A 17500-nucleotide genomic window follows, 5' to 3' on the forward strand; every position below is an offset into this window, starting at 1 on the left:
CCGCCCCCTCCCCCGCCCCTCCCCCCTCGGCCTCGGCATCGCCGCCTCCCTCACCCTCACCACCCTCGCCTTCGCCCTCGCCCCCCGCCGCGCCCACTGCACGAGCGCCACCTCCGCCGGCATCGCCAACGCCCCCCCCGTCGCCGGCGAGCCACGCACCCCGCGCGCACCCACCCAGCCCAGGAGCGTCGTCAGCGCCTACCAGCTCAGCTTCGGCGCCGTCTGCGGCATCTGCGCCGGCGTCTTTATCAAAAAGGGCGCAAAGGCGCTCGCGTTCTTGCTCGGCGGCGCCTTTGTCTTCCTGCAGGTAACCCGGGTCCGTCGTCCACGCGTGCTGCCCAGCTGACACGGTGCGGATCAGTACCTCTCCACCAAGTCGTATGTCCAGGTCGACTGGGCCAGGATCGGCGCGCGATACGATTCGGCCTTTGGCACCAAGACGCCTACCGGAGGCTACAAGGGCCCCACTGTCGGGCGTCTCTGGGCCAGGCTCGTCGACTTTTTGACCGCCGACTTTCAGCGTACGTCGTTTCCCCGGTGATAGTTCCACGCGCTGACTGGTTGCAGAGCGAGCGAGCTTCCTCGCCGGGCTGGCTTTGGGTATCCGTCTTGGGTAGATGGTCGTTTCCTTGTAGCAATTTACACGAGTCGCGCAGTAAAGGAACCAATGTACAAGCTACGAGATGTCAAGGGATTGCATTATCTAAACCTAAACTGCTTTTTACAAAAGACTGTGGGCCCACATCTGACCTTTTTCCCATCCACTCTATCCCCTCTATATCTCCTCCCTTCTATATCACCCCTCGTTGAAAAAAAAAACTCCACCTTTTACGCAGTACACGTCAACTCTGCCTTCTCCACCAACGCCAGACCCGCACCCAGCGCCCAGCCAAGCTCTACACCCCTCAACTGCTTCTCCACCATCAACTCCCTCTCGGGCGAAAGCTCGTAGCCGAGACCGAGCAAGGCGTTCATAAACGTCAAATCGAGGCAGTACTCGGGCCTGCCGGCAAGCTCTTCCATCGCCGCCGCGTCGCTGCCCCACCGCTCGGCCCAGACTTCAGGACCGGCGCACACGTCCTTGGCCATGGACGTCAGCTCAGAGATGGAGAGGGTCGAGGTGGTGGAAGAAGGGAGAAGAGGCTTGATGCGGTCCGTAAAGTAGGAAAGGGCGAGCAGTTGCCCACGGGGGAATGTGTCGAGAAGCGACGGTTGGTAGACACCGTTGAAAGAGCAAGGTTTGACTTCACAAATACTATTCACACAAGTCAGTTTTTGTTTATTATATATACAACACAACCTACGCATCCTTGGCCATGACCAACTCGACGACCCTGTTGCACGCCTCAAAATTCCCGTTCCCACCGTGCATCGTAACGTTCACCGTCTGCCGCCCAGGGGGATCAAGCGCGACTCTCCGCGTGGTACCTTTTGACAAACAAGGGTTCGGCACCTCTACCTCCTCGCTCAAGTTCTCCCACTCGACTTCACCCTGCCCAAAGCTCCACGTGAACGCGACGAGGTTGTGCACACTACGCCTCGCGCGCATGAGACCATAGCCGAGGTAAGAGTGCTGGTAGAGCGTAAAGTCCTTGCCGCCAAAGGTCAGTTCGTACTTGTGCTCGCCCTCGGCCAGCGCCTGCTCAGAGTCCGCCGCAAACTTGGGCTCAAAGACGATTTGGGTGGATGCACCGCCGAGGTCCATGACGGCAAGCGTGTCGTCAGATTCCGCGCCTTCACCAATCTTGTTGAGCAGATAGTTGGCAGTGATCCACGCGTAGACACCTAGATAACGCAACGTCAATTCTCCCCCTGTCATCAATCAGGATAAACAACTCGCCTTCATCCTTGCCGTCCATAATCTCGACAGCCTTCTCGCCACCGACCGTAAAGTCCCAGTTGGTCTCCAGCCTGTTCCTGACCTCATCCAGGATAGCCACACTTTCCTGCTGGCCGAGCAACCTCAGACCGGCCGTCGCCTTGACCTCGACCGGTGTACACTTTCGCAAGCTCTCGGGAACGACCCTGTAAGCCTCCTCGAGCAAGGGGTCAAGCGAAGCAGCGGCAGCAGTCGGGTCACGGGCATAGGCCGAAAGTCCCGGCTTGACGGCCATAAACGTCTCGTACTCGAGCTGGGGCGAAGGCCCGCAGTTGTTGAATTTGTACACATGGATCCTTGAACCGGTGGAACCAGCGTCGATCGTGAGCGCGTACTGCACAAGAGGCTTGTCAGACGACACGGGCTCGGTACAGGCCGTGGTCGAAGCCGGGTCGGGGTCTTGCTCAAACGATCCAGGGAAAGGAGACTCCACCTCGGACGCGGACTCGGAAAAGTCGGCCTCGGCTTCAGAAGCATCCTGCGCTTCGCTGGAAGTAGGGTCATGCGGGTTGGAAGTGTTGTCGTCGTTGTCGTCGCCGCCGTCGCCAACGGGAAGCGTGTCGAGGCTACCGTCCATGCCCTCATCTCCGCCGTCGCCTTCATGGTCCAATGGCTGAGCCACATCAGAGTCTTCAGGACGGAAGGGAGGAGAGCTGTAGTCAATCGGGTCGCCCCCTCCCACGACATCCTCGTCCAGCGAGGGTGTGTAGGTGTCTGTTACAAATCAGCAATTCAGCAAGTCATCGGCGATGGCTTGGCTCACTGTCTTCATTGTAGATCTGCTGATCGTCAGATCCGCCACTAGCGCGGTTAAATACCAAGAAGATCACGGCCACGCCGATCGTGACGAGTAAAGCCCATCGCTTCCATGTCGTCACACCGGCACCGGCGCGTTTCCTTGCAGGGCCGTTGGCACTCGTGGGTAAAGGCGTGTACTTGCGCGTGGAGAACATGGCGCTCGTGGTGGGAGATTTTGGTGAAGCTGCTGTTTTCGGGATCCTACCTGACGGCCGGTGTCTCAGCGACGACAAGAGAGGAAAAGGTAGAGAGCCTGATGTGGATGATGTCTCGATGGAGGAAGGGAAAGCAGTAGTATCGGTGGAAGGAGCGAAGGAGTGTGCAGGCATACACCTGTTGATATACTTGAGGGAAAAGGAAGTGAAAATGAGGAATCAAAGTTGAAAGTTTACAAAGGGGATAGTGGCGGATCTTTGATATGCGTGAAAGAGTGCCGAGACGGTAAACGAATGCTCAAACCTTAAAAAAACGGGTACGCATTATTAAATACAGGTAAATAACTTCCTGAAGTGGTAATTAAGTCTTGCCGCTTGCTGTTTTGGCGGGTCCCCAATGTTAAGCCCTGTGCCTGGCGAAACTTTGTCGCGATCTCCGAGCTGCGCTTGTTGCTCTGGCGGCAGGTAAAAAAATATAAAAGTTGTAAAAAGTCTCGCAACCGAATTCCCAACAAGTTCTGTTTCCCTTTTCACAAGATCTGCAGCCTTTGATTGGGTATCGGTATCTCTTCGTCGAGGCGTGCAGTGAGCGCGTCATGATCTTGCAACAATTATTCAACTATTGCGGTCGTTGGAGCAACATTTCATCAGAAAAGAATATCCCGTCGGGCATCGGCACAGCCGCCGTTATCCGCCACGACAGGCGGACGAGCATGCGAAGCTGATTCATGAATTGATTGATCATTTGAAGGAAAACACCCTTCACTTGCTACTCATCATCCACTCAACTTGCTGTAAACATGTATCCGAAATGGCTTGGGTTATTATGAATGTGCATGACTTTGGCTGTATATATCTACACTGACAGTTGATGATACTCACACGCCTCACGAAATTTCACCCACGCACTTGACCATGTCTGCTAGTACATCGTCTTTCCTGGCCTCATCGTCGCACGCTATACATTTGCCATCTACAACAAGCCAGCTTATCCATATCCTCACGATCATTCAAACATCTCGACCGGCTTTGATCAAGGTTGTCACTTTTCTATTATCAGAATGCCGGAAATCAATGTGCACCGAAACGCCTTCTTCATCGGCCGTACGTTTGTTCCGCCCCCGGTTGCTCGAGGGGCATTCTAACAAAGAGTCCTTAGCCCAATCGTCTGCCTACTCTATCCTCTCTCATGCCCCACACGTTGAAAGGAAAACGTAAACGCTCCATCACCCACTTTGACGGCATCCCATTATCGGTACTCCCACTCCAAACTCCATCACCACCAACTCCCGAACGAAGAATCGTCACCCTCAGACGGGCCATGGGACTGTATAAGACCATGTCGGGGGTATCTATCAGTGGAAAAAGTCTAGATTCCAAATCAGTGGAGGATATGCAGAGAGACGCGTATCACTTTGCATGTCATTATATGAACAACAAGGCGAGTTTTGTGATGCATTAGTAGTATATGGAATCACTTACTTTTTAGATAGTCCTCTTCGATCAAAGACGACTCTGAAGATGACCGTGAAAGCTCGACGGAAGGGGAGGACAGCGACGACGAGGATGATGTGGTCCTCGTGTTCAGCCGACCATACTGAACGAACCCTCAAGTTCCCTCAGCACCACATCTGCAATCCACCTTGTACATTTGACAATTTTATCTTCGCATGCACAGATCAAAGATACAAGCAGAATACATGATATAAGGACGCTACACTGCCGTAAAAGGAGCTCTGATTTTAGTCCTAATTCCAACGAGAAACGGAAAACGAATCGAGTGAAAAAGAAACTGTTGGTAAAAGGCAGACTGACTAGTTACAAAAGCGCTTCTTTCGACGCAAGCTATTTTTTTCAGTGAATTAGAAGAAATTTTCTAGTATGCGACGGCCATACCATATCAAACGCATGATTAGATTCTTGCCTTCTCGATCATCGTCGCCTCATCTACTTCCTGCCCCCGCCAGCACCTGCTGAAACAGGACTTGGTAAACCCACTCCACTCCCGCTGGCCACTTCCTCCATTGATTCAAAGCCGGCCCCATCAAACCCCCAACCCGTCTTTTGCTGCTGAACATGCGGCTTTCCATATCCATAAGCCGCCTGATGATGGCCAGCAGAAATAACAGAACGGGAAGAAACGTCGTTTCGATCTTCATCGCTAATTGGCGCAGCAGCAGCGGCATTATTACCCAATGGCCAGATGAACTCTAGGCTATTCCCTTCTTCTCTCCCTTCAGAGGCAGTATTGCCAAGTCCGGTAAGAAGCGCTGACCCCGGACCTGCCCCACTTGGATCTGCACCTCCACTCACCGACCGGCTGGCTCCTACCCCTCCAAAGATCTCGTCCAACAAATTCTTCTCGTCAAGAGGTACACCCAGCTCTGCCAGTTGTTGTCGTTGTCTCTCTAAGAGTATGCGTTGCTGACGCTGGTGATTCTGCTGGAGTTGGAACTCGGCATAACGAGCGAGGAGATTTTGATCCCATTGAATAGGCTGTCCCCCAGGCATCTGCGTTGGAAGGCCGGGTTGAGGAGGCCCACCGGGATGAGACCCTGGGCCCTGAGCACCGTAGTATGGTGAAGGCTGAGGTGCGTCAGCAAATGGTTGACGAGGTAGATATGACGCTTGCATCCCCAAAAGAGACTTGGGGTAACCAAGATAACCGGGATGACCGTTAGGATTGTGAGGATAGGAAGGATGAACACCGAGCTGTGGGACACCTAAAGATGCTTGCATCGGAGCAGCGGCAAGAGAGTTGGTCATTGGGTATGGAATGGTGTCTGATGGGTGACGATGGATTGTGGGAGTTGTAAGCGGTGTTTGGGAGGATGAAGCGGCAGGAGCTAGAAATTCGGCGTGAGGAGATCGATGACGAGATGCAAAGCGTTCGAATGATGGTTGAGAGGCGTGCATACTGAGTGCGTATTGTAATCCATCGAGAGATTGTCTTGATGCCTGAAGATAAAGTCAGAACTATGAATGTTATACATCAGAGCACACTTACGTGGGGCACGTCATCAGCCAACTCGTCCTCTTCCCTCAAACTACTCATACGCTTCCCATTCCCATGTTCTGCATTTGACCGTCGTCTGGGCTTCTCTTCTTCTTCACTATCAGACTCGCCTCCACTCATGATCTCATCGATGAAACTCCTCTTCTCGCTTGGTTCACTTTTACGTCGCTGTTTCTTGTCCTGTCTTTTCCTCTTCCTGTCTTCACCTGGCCGTACTGTTCGGTGCTTGAACGTTTCCTTCCCTTTGAGACTCCTAGTAGGAGGAGGGTTGCCGTTTGCCGCAGCCGCCGCCTTGCTTTTGGACGCAGAGCCTCTCCTTGAAGTATCATCATCTTCATCATCATCATCATCCTCTCCCGCCAGCGCCATTGCTGCAAACTCTGCCGCCCGTCTCCTCTCAATCATCCCTTCATACTATTATCTCATCAGCCTCCTTTCTCACCCAACGAAACGATATCCTCTGGTAGCTTACATCGTGATACCTGTCTATCTCACTATCCAGCTCCTTGCTTGAGAATTCGAACGCCTTGCCGGCCGCAGAAAATATGATGATCGACACATCTGCGGCACAAAGTACCGATAATTCCCAGGCCTTCTTCATCAAACCTGCTTTCCTCTATTTCGCGGTCAGTATATACTCTGGAGCATTACGGATGATGATAGTCCATGTTTGAATGGTGGACCAACCTTGAGAAAGGTAACATTTCTGTTACGCTCGTCCTGAGGATGACCTATTAGCCCCTTTTTTTTCTTAGGCGCAAGTTCTGCTCTTCGGCAGAAAACGTACAGTGAGCGGGCGAATTTCAATCTTTTTCCTTCCCATAACCTGTCTCGTATGCTTGTGTATGATGTGAGGTATTCGAAGTAAGGTGAAAGGAGAATAAGATGAAGGGTTAGATCTCTTTTGTCGGCCTGTGTCCGTCTTTCGCCGAAGATGCGTGCTGTGGCGCCGAAATGAAAGATACTTGTATGGCCGCTTGAGATGAGGTATATGTTGTCTCTCACTGGAGGTGCCTCTGACAGCAGATCATTTATCTGTACGGCAAATGACGAGAATGGATGGGAAAAAAGATGTCAATATTTCGCGAGTTGCACAGTCAATGCTCTACAGCAGAAGATGCCTGTCAGGGCAGGGATCGATTCCGGAGGCGGTGGGCCCCGGCTCAAAATAGCCACCGGCGCTTTTTCTAATCGGCCACGTCCGAAGTGGTATTGCCGATTAGATTAACTCTTAACAATTTGGTAATGCTTCTTGTATTCGCCAGCTTTCCTTCGCTTCTACCTTGAGCATGGACATTTATATCAAGTCGGCCCTTATACGTAGCTTCGGACATTCTCCAAGTGAATCTATGCTTCCTACAGTGGCACTTCCGTTTGGGAGCGGTCAAGAAGAGACGACCCAGATTCAAGTTTTGCAGATAATAGAGTTAATTATTTACAACAACTCTAGAGTACGACGACAGCGCAGCAAGAGCACGACATAAAAATCATTTAGTTTCTTTGTACATATCGGGTTCATGCTTGTTTCCGTTGTTTGGCGGATGAATACAATAGTTGTCAGCTCAGTGTAACCTTATATTTTGTTGATTTACTTGTCATGAAACATCATATATCGTTGTTGTTAGCCACACGTATCCTTAGATGTAAAACCTTTCAAATTATTCACAAGATGAAGCACAGATCGCCTAGGTACATCGCTTATCATACTAAGCGGTTAGGACTTAAATTGCTGAATCTTGGGCAATGATAAGTATATGCGGAAACATAGCAGTTACATATATATACGGTGGGCTAATGGATCTCCTCAAAAGTTAGAACTGGGCGTGATAAGCGTTGAAGGGAGGTTCTTCCAAGCCACGACCGTTGACCTTGACAGGCTCAGAGGGGACGACAACAATAGCGAACCCTGAGATATAGACCATCAGTATTTTGCACCCTTATCCTCTATTTATCACCTATATCGATGCACAAGGAGACTCACTAGCCCAGTCGGTGGTGTTGTTGTTCCAACCATGAATATTGCCGATCTGTACAATGGCATCGCCTGCTCGGACAGTCTTCGAAGAACCGTCGTGAAGGATCATTTCAAGTTCACCATGGACGACGATGAGATAATCTAATTGAGAAACTTTGAGCTTGCAATATCTAATAGGAGTCAGATCACACTCACCAATGGTTTGAGTGAAGTGAACGTCGCTTTTAAAGCCTGGAGGAAAATCTGTACATAAGTTAGCTCAAGTATCAACTGCAACAGAGGACATAGCGTCGACTTACCGAGCCATCGCAAGGAAATAGCGTCATCGTTGGAGACCTTCGTAGGCTTGATACTAGCCCATTCGATAGCTTTGTCCGGCTTCCCCACGAGCTCTGGTTGGAGGAAACCGACAGCTGCCTGGAAAGGGGAATCGGCTGGATAATGGATCTTTTCGTCAATAATGTGAGGCTCGCCGTTGGCACCATGAGCTACGATGATTTGTCGGGGAGGAGGAAGAGTGGTCATGCTTGTTGAGCTTTTGACTGGAGATTTCTATAGAAGCTGTAGAGGTTGTGTTGGGAGTGAGTAGAAGATGTGAGGCGTTCGTGGGTATTTATACATCTTGCTGTCGATGGTTCGGTCACTCGATCATTGGCGACACTCTTCGTTCTCTGGAGGACCTCCACTGCGGCGTTTAATCTATCTTTTGGTAAATGGAAGAGGGACAGTCTGATGATGACGTTGCTTCCTGTCGTGATTAAGTCAGCGTATCAGGTATGATGGAATACTGTGCAGGTGGCTAAAGAACTATTGAAGAGCTCCTGAAACATGCTGAAGAAGAAATGCCGACGCCGAGCTCCTTTCCCCGAGGTCAGTCATGGATTGTGGATCATGATGGAGGCCCGCAGATGATGGGGGCTCTCAGCAGGAAAAGCATGTTTTTGTCCAGTTTGCTTCCGCTCACACATCACGCAAAATATTAGTTATTTGAGCGAAGAAATGAACTTTTAGTCAACGAACAGTTCCGCCGTTCTCGTCGACACAGACCTATTATTGTTTATACTTCAGTGCCCTAATCTGGTGTGAGATACCACCCGATTATATCTATGCCCTGGCGATGGCCTATAGAGATCAAAAAATCCCACAGGACATTTCAGACAGCAGTTTTTACCAAGTATATCTGGAAATTTGATTCCGGTGAATGGGGAAAGTAGATTCTACGATTCTGGCAAAGATAGATTCCCGATGCAGGTAGCACAAGTAGACTTACTGATTATTGACAGGCCGACAAGAGGTATCTTGACGTTGGTAATGATAGCAATGAATGTCATATTAGTGGAACAATCTGAAAAATCAAGAGGAGTGATCCAATGCACAGTCGACCCCGATGCTATATGCCTGATGCAATAGATAATGCTTTCAACCGTTTCCACCAATGCCTCAGACAAAGATCTCTATGCCTTCTTCGCAAGCTCGTAATTCTCAAAACCTTGGGATTTTTGGATGACATCCTCCGGAGCGTCTGGAACGGCGTGGCCCATGTCATTCCTTCGAGCACTGTGATGAAGTCGAGATAAGTGGATAGCACGACGCAAAAATAAGAACAAGGCCCACCGGAAGAAGGTATAGTTCAAAACCACATCGTCCAAATTGTCCAACTGAGGCTCCTCGACGATATCACGGTCGATGAAGAAAAATACTGGCAAATCCACTTCTTCACCCGCTCGGATCTTTTGCTCTTCGAAGCAGAAACATTCGACTTTGGCGAAGTAAGGGGCGATCTGGTACCGAGTTAGCTATGCGACCCACTTATCCCAAAGACCAATTTACCTTGTCAGGAGTGATGTTGTAGGTAGCAATACCAATCAAATCCTTGTCACCGTAGTTCTTTGCTGTGTAGAACGCCAATGCCGTTTCACCAGGCAGCACCCTCACACTTTTGGTCACGGGCTCAAATTTCCACGGTAAAGATTCTGCGCTTGATGATTGAAAGTGTACCGTTATACGCTTACGACCTTCAGTTTCGGGGGTAACATAGAGACGATCAGGGGTGAATCGTGAGGTATCGGTCATGGGAGTGCCAGCGAAACCAGTGGCTGAGCAGAAAGCTCGGTAAAGGGGAACGGCGGCGTAGGTGATACCGAGGGCAAGGAACAGCTGATCAGTACGCTGAGTCAGTTTACACGCCGCTGTGTACAAGCATTGGGGATAAATTATTTACTCACACTACCAGCAGAGTATAACAGGATACTTCTATTCTTGTTTGCCCTCTCCTTGTACATTCTTTGCCGAGCAGCCTCAACCGCGCGACGAGCTTCTTCAGCAGTTACTCGAGGCTTAGCACCGCCTGCAACTGCTGAAGCAGCAAATTTAGGGGGAGGGGGAGTAGAATATTGTCTGATGGATCGCAAAAAGCTGGACCGTGGCTGGATGAAGCGAGAGGTGCATGTTGGGCAAGACTGATAGAGAGAGTCAGCCATATGATGACCTAGGCGACGAGTTAACTTACGAATGCACCGACCGCCGCACGAATAGAGAATCCTGTCAATGAAGCCATGTCGTCGTATTCTAACTGTTACAAGATTCCTACAGAGATCGTCGGTTGAAGATGATACGTATCAATAGTCTGAATAAACGGAGATGTTCTTGGAGGAGGAACGAAAGAAGACAACTTTTGATGACCATAATATAAATAATGAGCCGATGCGGACAATTCCGAACCTGTTGAACGCCCGGCGACGTGATAAATCCATTCTTCGGAATTGGCCCATGCAGCCGATTTGCAGCTTAATTAGCATGCATATCCGACTGGAGGATGATGCTTTGATGGATCGGTTGCTGCAAAGCGTTGGGTCTTTAATGGATGTATAGCATAATAGTTGTTCACAACCTTCGTGCATACGTAAACAAGTGTGGTAAGGTTCGATGTTTGAAAGGAATTGCTATTTATCTTCTGCGAGAATACAACACATGAATGAAGGAGACTACTATGTTTATCCCCCAAAGCAGTTTGTATACAAATGCATAGCCGCGACCATTTATAACCTTCTAGTCCTTCTCTCCAACTCTAATCAACCACTCATCTCTCTCCCGCTCGTCCATCTGCCTAAACCTTCCATCCTGTCCTTCAATGTGCTTCTCATCCGGTGACAATGAGGAAATACCAATTTCAATTTCAGACGCCTTGAAATCCGTTGCGCAAATTGACGAGAGACATTCAATAGCCATCTAATAATAAGACTGAATCAGTAAAGAAGGCAGGAGGTACTTCAAGGAATGTCCACTAACCTCAATCACACCTGCTCGATCCAAATCCTTCTTCTCAGCTTCCAAAGTCTTCCATCGTTTCTCGAGCTACATCGCATTAGGAAATTTAGAGGAAACACTAGCAAACGACATACATAGTTGGCGGCTTCAGTCTGCTTCTGTCCTGAAGAAGTGGCCTTGTAGCCAGTAAAATATCCCGCAGGATCAAGTTTAAACAGTTGAGGTCCTCTTTCGTCATCGGGACCAATCAAAATCATAGCTTCATGGACAATTCAGTTGATATTCCCAGCAACAAGACTCGCAAGACGTACAAATACCGAGGGGTCGCATGCCAGCTCGTTGGGTGTAAACTTGGTTGATGTTAGCCATACGCTTCGCGACTACATTCATATTAGCAACAGAGTCAGCTCTGATGTACACTGCCTGGCTTACGAGATTCGGGAGTAATCTCATAACCGTATTTATACCTAAACTGAGCAGCCTCTGATCGTGTTCGCTGCACTTGCGCCCGCGCGTCGGCTACCTCATAATATCAGCTCCTGTCCCCCCCATCCCATTCTTTTGCTAATGTTCAACATACCGATCAAGCCGGTCACTACACATCCAATAGTAGGGGTGATTTGAAACAGGTGGGTGATGGTCTCCGGGTCGAGGAGCTTGTCCTGTAATCGTCATATTAGCATGCTCTCATTTTCTCCAGAACATGTTCCACGCACAGGGACTTTCCGTTGGGTAATGACCACGGAGGTGTCCTTGCCTCTTATGGCCACAGCAGTGATACCGGCTGAAGAGATGGCCTTGAAAGCATACTCTGTCGAATTGTAAGCAACATGCGAATTCAATGGACGGTACGAAGCACTTACCGACTTGATAAAGCTATAGTGTAGCAATCAATTCGCATGTTAGCCTTCCAAAAATCTATGCAACACGCTCAGCAAACAGCGAATTGCAACGCACCCTTCCTTCAGGAGAGAAGATGGTGAGATATCTAAACCATCGACGTCAATGCAGTTCTCGGATGGTGTACTGGGATACACTCACCGATCGTAAGATGAACGAGACATGTTGGACGGTCACTCGTATAGTCTGTGGTTGACGTTGAGGTCCGTGATATAGGTTCTGGAGAGGACAGTCTGAGAGTAAGAGCTCGAATGACACCCTATATGCTTGACGTTGAGAGGTCATCGACGACGCGCGAGCTCCTATCGGTACGGCGACCGCCGACTTCAATTCTCTGCTCACGCCTTTTTCTGGCTTTTCTCCCGGCCAGCCTCTATTATGTAACATACTCACTTCGGTAGTTCGGTCTGCCCCGTCGACGTCGTCGCCCACCCGCAACGAGTAGCCCCGACGTGGAGGACTGTTCTTAACCGTACACTCCTTACTTTACTTTCGCTGTTGCAAGCATTATAACATTAACTTTTAACTAGCCTTATATTCAGCGCAGTAGCCCAATCATGTCTTGGTAAGTCAATTCGATCTCCAGTTGCAGTCGCCCGAAGCTAATAACCTGGCAGGGGAGGGTACGTCCACGCAATCCCACGCTCATCACTGCGTATCAGCCTCTCGCATACTGATACTGAGAACCATATTACAGATTTAAGAAGGCCGCCACTAGGGCGGGAACGTCAATTATGCAGAAGACCGGTCAGGTTGAGCGAACTATAGATCGAGAGTTTGCCGAGGAAGAAGGGCGATACAAGACGTGCGTCGGGATACTAGCTTCTTGGCACGAAAGGAAGGGCATGGATGGCTGATAAGCAACTTAGGATGGAGAAGGAAACCTTGAACCTTCAAAAAGAAGCAAAGACTTACCTTGACTCCATGCGATGTAAGTGCGCTTCCTCAGCCAACAAAGCGTTGCGCTGATGATAGGAAACAGCCATGGCCTCATCCCAGTCTAGAATTGCCGAGACTGTTGCTCTATTCTACTCTGCCGATCGAACGAGCGATGTAAGCTATGCCGGAGTTCAGCTACGGATATTCACTGACACTTATTTCGCAGGGTGCTATGGCTGGTCATGCGTACAAATCTGCTGTCGACGAACTTGATGCTGGAGTTGGTCGTGAGCTCGTAAGTGCATCTTGTTTACACTATCCCAAGCAACGTCTGATGGAATTGAACAGGACGCTCCATTCCGAGCGACGGTCCTTGACCCAATCGGCAAACTTAACAGCTATTACACCAATATCGACGCGGCTATCACAAAGCGATCTCACAAGGTACTTCGTCGCTGCCCGGGCTGCTTGTGACCGTAGCTGATGACATGATGCGTAGATGAGCGACTATGATGCTGCAAGGGCTAAAGTTAGAAAGCTCGTAGAAAAGCCATCAGATGACTCTACCAAGCTTCCTCGGGCTCAATCCGAGCACGACGAGGCTCGTGATATCTTCAATATCCTTAATGACCAGCTTATCACCGAATTGCCCATCTTGGTCGACCTTCGTATCCGTGCGTCTTGTTTTGCGGCTGTGAGAGAGTTGAATTTATGCTGACCTCTCTTCAGCCTATCTTGACCCGTCCTTCGAGGCTATGATCCGTTGCCAACTTAACTTTGCTCAAGAAGGATACGAAAGACTTGCAGGCGTACAAAGGTACTTTGCTGACAGTATCCGAGATGACTATGCGAACGGCGCGCTCGACGCTCAGGTGGAGACAGTGTTGGAAGAAATGAAGGAACTGGCTATCTATGGGCAGTAAGGGAAGTGGCTTTTGGCAATTAGATTGGAGCCTTGTTGTAAATTTGGATGTCATAAAACGACTATATCAATAACCGGTTCTGAAGACTTGTCAAGCCGCGAATTGTGCAGTGATGTATTTCGGCCTGGAGGGATAGTTGCCCGTGGAATAAGAACCCATAGGTGTCTGCTTTGAGGAGCATATCAAGGACTTAGGATTATCATCGGGATCATCATGTTTGAGTGGCTAGGAGTCATTCCTGTTGCAACAACAGGAGCTCCGTCTGTCTTCTTTCGCAAGGGATGGCTATTGTATCAGTGACACTACACAGGCCGGTTCTACTTGTGATAAGAAAATGGTCGCTACTTTGAAGGATCAATCGCTGCCATTTGCTTGTCTACTGCCTGTTTTATATATTGACATTGCTCAAGCTACTGTTCATGCGATTTTCTAATGGACGGGATCAAATTGTGGCATCTCTTCTTTCTTCCCAGCCTAGTCAAACTTCGTTCCTTCCTCTTCGTCACTGATTTTGATCTTTCTGGTCTTCTACATTTCTACGTCTGATATACTATCCCGGTTGTACCCAGCAGTTTAGCAATCCATTCATTTGATTGAATCACTCAAGACAAAAGCCGGCACATATATCCATCTGTACGCGTCTCGGCAGTCCGATCGCACATGAAACGCAATGGTCTGTGCGCCAAAAATCAGTTACCGCTTAGCATTCTCTTCCCTGCACCGAACAAAAGGCAGCAAATAGCAAAAGGTACGAAGACAATAAGACCTAGGAGGAAATGAAAACGATACAAGTCAGGCGCGATGGAATCCGCTGGGGAACGCTTTGATTCTTCCTTTCATGGAAATCAAGATGGATACTGATTGCGGTTATGGGAAGAACCCAGAAAAAGAGTTAACAGTATGTACCTTTGTCGTCTTGGCAATCACGACCTTGCGCTGATGTTAAATGGGCCAGCTTCTACTGACGACTGACAATTAACTTACCAAGCCGCAACGATCAAAGCGTACAAAACTTTTAGCTTCGGGATAGGTATACGAAAAAACATGTGAGTAAACATCCTTTCTGAACGTTTCAACATGATACACACAACGACCCTTGATCGGGAGATGAGAACATGTCTGTCTCCTGAGTACCCTGTGCCCTCGTTCCAGTCGCAGCCACTTGCCTCGTGCCTGCGACATGGCAATGGGTTTGTGATTTTGATGTTCCTTGTGTCTTTTGTGTCTGTGGGATTTGGGCGCGGCTTCTACCTGTCGCAATTCGTGCCGGCAATTTAGCGCCACTGTCAGCTTGCAATCCATGTCGAGGGTACCGGGCCACCGGTATGACCCTACTCTACCAAGAGATTTAAACGGATTGCCCAGAAGAAGGGTCGCTGATGACTTCTTTGTGTGGTTATCTTCAGCGACCTTATTTGACTTGATCTCTTGAAGAGGAATCGGCAAGCGAACTGTACATACGCACTTTTGGACTCTCTCACATTGTGGAATAGCTTTCGACACCCATAATCATCGGCACTTAGTCTATTACACATTCGCGTATCCGACATCGTAACCTTTCGCATCTCCCTCACATCGTCCGGCACTGTAGATATCGACTCCATCCCGGTGCAATTCAATATTATCAGTATCCTCTCCGATTCATCAAGCTTTTTAGCATTGAGCAGAGCCTCTTTGAAATCTCTGGTGAGTCTTTCTGCCTACAGCCTTGCTTTTGTGGTATAGGGCGTGATGGGTTCTCCCTCCTCTCCCGGCTTCTTTTTGGGTTTCATATCTTGTCGCCAGCACCCTGTGTCAAGGCAACACGACCGGTGGCCAGCCGCCGGATATTCGCTTTTGAGATCTGTATCATTACAACGTCCCTCATTACCCGACCAGGAGGCGTCATTTCTCTCTCACTTCTTACCTTCACTCTTTGCTACGAGTCAAGGGTTTAGTCAGTGCCAAAGGGATTGCACTCTGGCAACCTTTAGATCTCTCAAGTGCCATCTTATTGATCGCCATTGCCAAGCAGGTCGATATCAGTCGTCCGTGGCCAGAGCCCAGAGGGGCGGAACCTCCTTTCATTGACGTGGCGGGGATCGCCACGCCGGCGTGTTTCTCTTTCGATTATCAACCAGTGACCAGTGTCTATGTCAGCATCAGCTGAGAGATCCGAGACCAGCCAGCAGTGTAATCTGCATGGCCGCTGTTTATACGCTAAGGGTGAGAAAAGGCGTCTTAAACTCAAGGGCGCGTCATCTCTGAGTAGCGCAATCGGCGCTGTCGAGTTTTGTTACGCCCCCACACTTGATGGGACGATCAACCCTCCTTTGCTCAACGTGTTTTTCTGAATTCTGACGCAAAGACCCCTCGGTTCCCTCCGCGTTTCCCCACCCTAACGCGTTAGAGCGAGTTCGAGCGGCACGCCCGTCCAAACTTTTCATTTTGCGATACAGTCATCCACAACTCATATCACCCCTTCTTCCATCCTGTTCGCATTTCTTCTCTTCTTCCTACCATCCTCTCTCTTCCTGTGCCACCTCTGTTTCCTTGTATCGTACTCAGAAGACATACCGTATTCGTATTTTGTCTAGCTGTGTAGTCAGAATCCCCGAGATCTTCTGTAAAGCTGACCATAGCCTGCATCACCGCATATTCCAGATCTTGTCGGCACTACTCTTCGTATACACTCGACTGTATACTTGTCAAAGATAACCCCAAGGCTCACCTCTCTGTGGATCATCCGCCTATCTACTAAGATAATTTGTCAAGAAGGTATTCTCGCGCCCTTCTTCTTTGACGTCTCCTTCCCTTGTGATCACTTCGCATCACCTTCATCCTTTCACCTTGCGGCATATATTCCTTCCTACCCTTCAAAAAAACTTCTTGCTCGGCTTTTTTTTTAACGGTTGAAATGGCTACGCAGGGCACCGATTACGACGGCAACGACGTTGCTTCTCGAATGTCTAATATGAACATTGCGGAAAACCATTACGCTTCGATTCAGCAACCCCAGCCACCCTCCCACTCCCAAAGTCCTGTAACTAGCACCTCCCCAAACGTGTCAACTCCGTTTGCACGTGGCTTAACCTATTCGTACGCCGGCGAACAGCAAGGGTACCCTTACTATAGCGCCTCTGCAGGCGTCGACCAATTTGGCGGACAGATGGGTCCTCCTGCCACGTACCCTTACGGAGCTCCTGTCCAATTACTTTCTCCTCACTTGGCTCCTATGAATTTTGATGGGTATTCTGGAGGCGGCGAAGTTTATGGTAACCAGCAAGACCGTAGTCAAAGTCATCAACAACAACAAGGCGTACAGGCCAACGGTACGCCTGGGAGACAGAATCACCGACCGCCTCATGGGCAGACGCTACAGCAGAGTGCTCAATACTTTGGTTACCCTGACCAAAGGCAATATTGGATGTCTCATCAAGAAATATTCTTGCAGCAAATAGAAAGGAAGAAAGAGGTATGTATAATGAAGACTGGGTAGTGTTTAATTGCTGACTAGAACCACCATAGTACCAGCCTCGTTCTAGCCAAGGTCCCATGAGCCGCATCTCTCAAAATTCTGGCTCCAATTTCCGTCAAGACTTCAATCCTACACTTCAAGGCAATTTCCATGGACAGGGCAACTTGTCTTTCCATGCCGCACAAACTGGGCAATATGGCTTACACCCTGCCCCTCATTTCGTTGCCCTCACCGGTTTCCCTCCTCAGTTT

General features: G+C 49.4%; 8 protein-coding genes across 10 annotated transcripts in view; 3 read left to right on the forward strand and 5 right to left on the reverse strand.

Moving 5' to 3' along the window:
* Window positions 1–685: 685 nt before the first annotated feature.
* On the reverse strand, window positions 686–3117 carry CNB04810 (guanosine-diphosphatase, putative). The gene is made up of 4 exons (XM_024656612.1): window positions 2643–3117; window positions 1841–2593; window positions 1305–1785; window positions 686–1255 (listed from the first exon to the last, which is right to left on the reverse strand). Exons 1-4 carry the CDS (start codon window positions 3004–3006, stop codon window positions 829–831), a joined length of 2025 nt encoding a protein of 674 aa, XP_024512189.1. The 5' UTR covers window positions 3007–3117; the 3' UTR covers window positions 686–828.
* Window positions 3118–3343: 226 nt separating this feature from the next.
* CNB04815 (hypothetical protein) lies at window positions 3344–4500 on the forward strand. The gene is made up of 3 exons (XM_024658829.1): window positions 3344–3936; window positions 3992–4273; window positions 4326–4500. Exons 1-3 carry the CDS (start codon window positions 3748–3750, stop codon window positions 4431–4433), a joined length of 579 nt encoding a protein of 192 aa, XP_024514240.1. The 5' UTR covers window positions 3344–3747; the 3' UTR covers window positions 4434–4500.
* On the reverse strand, window positions 4500–6923 carry CNB04820 (transcriptional activator, putative). Its single transcript, XM_568972.2, has 5 exons — window positions 6636–6923; window positions 6536–6568; window positions 6321–6464; window positions 5840–6262; window positions 4500–5790 (listed from the first exon to the last, which is right to left on the reverse strand). The coding sequence occupies exons 1-5, from the start codon at window positions 6669–6671 to the stop codon at window positions 4780–4782; spliced, it is 1647 nt and encodes a 548-aa protein (XP_568972.1). The 5' UTR covers window positions 6672–6923; the 3' UTR covers window positions 4500–4779.
* A 691-nt stretch (window positions 6924–7614) lies between these two features.
* CNB04830 (hypothetical protein) lies at window positions 7615–8698 on the reverse strand. The gene is made up of 4 exons (XM_024656613.1): window positions 8123–8698; window positions 8019–8066; window positions 7830–7964; window positions 7615–7754 (listed from the first exon to the last, which is right to left on the reverse strand). The coding sequence occupies exons 1-4, from the start codon at window positions 8346–8348 to the stop codon at window positions 7660–7662; spliced, it is 504 nt and encodes a 167-aa protein (XP_024512190.1). The 5' UTR covers window positions 8349–8698; the 3' UTR covers window positions 7615–7659.
* A 471-nt stretch (window positions 8699–9169) lies between these two features.
* On the reverse strand, window positions 9170–10469 carry CNB04840 (aerobic respiration-related protein, putative). The gene is made up of 5 exons (XM_024656614.1): window positions 10333–10469; window positions 10049–10282; window positions 9654–9980; window positions 9438–9604; window positions 9170–9380 (listed from the first exon to the last, which is right to left on the reverse strand). Exons 1-5 carry the CDS (start codon window positions 10378–10380, stop codon window positions 9278–9280), a joined length of 879 nt encoding a protein of 292 aa, XP_024512191.1. The 5' UTR covers window positions 10381–10469; the 3' UTR covers window positions 9170–9277.
* Window positions 10470–10721: 252 nt separating this feature from the next.
* On the reverse strand, window positions 10722–12246 carry CNB04850 (conserved hypothetical protein). Its single transcript, XM_568975.2, has 10 exons — window positions 12132–12246; window positions 12048–12078; window positions 11954–11966; window positions 11807–11901; window positions 11671–11752; window positions 11523–11609; window positions 11402–11470; window positions 11225–11349; window positions 11112–11177; window positions 10722–11051 (listed from the first exon to the last, which is right to left on the reverse strand). The coding sequence occupies exons 1-10, from the start codon at window positions 12152–12154 to the stop codon at window positions 10872–10874; spliced, it is 771 nt and encodes a 256-aa protein (XP_568975.1). The 5' UTR covers window positions 12155–12246; the 3' UTR covers window positions 10722–10871.
* A 235-nt stretch (window positions 12247–12481) lies between these two features.
* Window positions 12482–13944, forward strand: CNB04860 (protein hob3, putative). The gene is made up of 9 exons (XM_024656615.1): window positions 12482–12555; window positions 12608–12613; window positions 12688–12795; window positions 12860–12921; window positions 12973–13043; window positions 13096–13164; window positions 13218–13313; window positions 13369–13543; window positions 13599–13944. Exons 1-9 carry the CDS (start codon window positions 12548–12550, stop codon window positions 13790–13792), a joined length of 789 nt encoding a protein of 262 aa, XP_024512192.1. The 5' UTR covers window positions 12482–12547; the 3' UTR covers window positions 13793–13944.
* Window positions 13945–14311: 367 nt separating this feature from the next.
* Window positions 14312–17500, forward strand: part of CNB04870 (hypothetical protein) — a 5018-nt gene continuing 1829 nt past the window's right edge. Inside the window, exons 1-5 of one of the 3 annotated variants that reach the window (XM_024656616.1) lie at window positions 14312–14690; window positions 14748–14838; window positions 15199–15478; window positions 16436–17246; window positions 17300–17500. The exon at window positions 17300–17500 is cut by the window's right edge and continues 117 nt beyond it. In XM_024656616.1, the coding sequence (XP_024512193.1) occupies window positions 16689–17246; window positions 17300–17500 (759 nt within the window). In that variant the 5' untranslated portion in view covers window positions 14312–14690; window positions 14748–14838; window positions 15199–15478; window positions 16436–16688. Of the gene's footprint in view, window positions 14691–14747; window positions 14839–15198; window positions 15479–16294; window positions 17247–17299 lie in introns of those variants that run through there. The other 2 variants (XM_024658840.1, XM_024658850.1) reach the window with 2 other exon arrangements.

Source organism: Cryptococcus neoformans, assembly GCF_000091045.1.
Source record: "Cryptococcus neoformans var. neoformans JEC21 chromosome 2 sequence".
Classification (NCBI taxonomy): Eukaryota; Fungi; Basidiomycota; class Tremellomycetes; order Tremellales; family Cryptococcaceae; genus Cryptococcus; species Cryptococcus deneoformans.

Coding starts and splice junctions, on each gene's coding strand:
- CNB04810 (XM_024656612.1), bottom strand. CDS start 3,006: ATGCCTGCACACTCCTTCGCTCCTTCCACCGATACTACTGCTTTCCCT. Junction 2,594..2,642: donor GCAGATCTACAATGAAGACA/GTGAGCCAAGCC, acceptor GATTTGTAACAG/ACACCTACACACCCTCGCTG. Junction 1,256..1,304: donor TTGGTCATGGCCAAGGATGC/GTAGGTTGTGTT, acceptor TTGTGTGAATAG/TATTTGTGAAGTCAAACCTT.
- CNB04815 (XM_024658829.1), top strand. CDS start 3,748: ATGTCTGCTAGTACATCGTCTTTCCTGGCCTCATCGTCGCACGCTATA. Junction 3,937..3,991: donor AAACGCCTTCTTCATCGGCC/GTACGTTTGTTC, acceptor AAGAGTCCTTAG/CCCAATCGTCTGCCTACTCT. Junction 4,274..4,325: donor GTCATTATATGAACAACAAG/GCGAGTTTTGTG, acceptor CTTTTTAGATAG/TCCTCTTCGATCAAAGACGA.
- CNB04820 (XM_568972.2), bottom strand. CDS start 6,671: ATGGGAAGGAAAAAGATTGAAATTCGCCCGCTCACT. Junction 6,569..6,635: donor TTGAAATTCGCCCGCTCACT/GTACGTTTTCTG, acceptor GGTCATCCTCAG/GACGAGCGTAACAGAAATGT. Junction 6,263..6,320: donor AGATAGACAGGTATCACGAT/GTAAGCTACCAG, acceptor ATGAGATAATAG/TATGAAGGGATGATTGAGAG.
- CNB04830 (XM_024656613.1), bottom strand. CDS start 8,348: ATGACCACTCTTCCTCCTCCCCGACAAATCATCGTAGCTCATGGTGCC. Junction 8,067..8,122: donor TATTTCCTTGCGATGGCTCG/GTAAGTCGACGC, acceptor ACTTATGTACAG/ATTTTCCTCCAGGCTTTAAA. Junction 7,755..7,829: donor CAACACCACCGACTGGGCTA/GTGAGTCTCCTT, acceptor TCTATATCTCAG/GGTTCGCTATTGTTGTCGTC.
- CNB04840 (XM_024656614.1), bottom strand. CDS start 10,380: ATGGCTTCATTGACAGGATTCTCTATTCGTGCGGCGGTCGGTGCATTC. Junction 9,981..10,048: donor TGTTATACTCTGCTGGTAGT/GTGAGTAAATAA, acceptor CGTACTGATCAG/CTGTTCCTTGCCCTCGGTAT. Junction 9,381..9,437: donor TTGAACTATACCTTCTTCCG/GTGGGCCTTGTT, acceptor ACTTCATCACAG/TGCTCGAAGGAATGACATGG.
- CNB04850 (XM_568975.2), bottom strand. CDS start 12,154: ATGTCTCGTTCATCTTACGATCG. Junction 11,753..11,806: donor TTACCCAACGGAAAGTCCCT/GTGCGTGGAACA, acceptor TGACGATTACAG/GACAAGCTCCTCGACCCGGA. Junction 11,350..11,401: donor CATGCGACCCCTCGGTATTT/GTACGTCTTGCG, acceptor TTGTCCATGAAG/CTATGATTTTGATTGGTCCC.
- CNB04860 (XM_024656615.1), top strand. Junction 12,796..12,859: donor GAAGAAGGGCGATACAAGAC/GTGCGTCGGGAT, acceptor TAAGCAACTTAG/GATGGAGAAGGAAACCTTGA. Junction 13,544..13,598: donor CTTGGTCGACCTTCGTATCC/GTGCGTCTTGTT, acceptor ACCTCTCTTCAG/CCTATCTTGACCCGTCCTTC.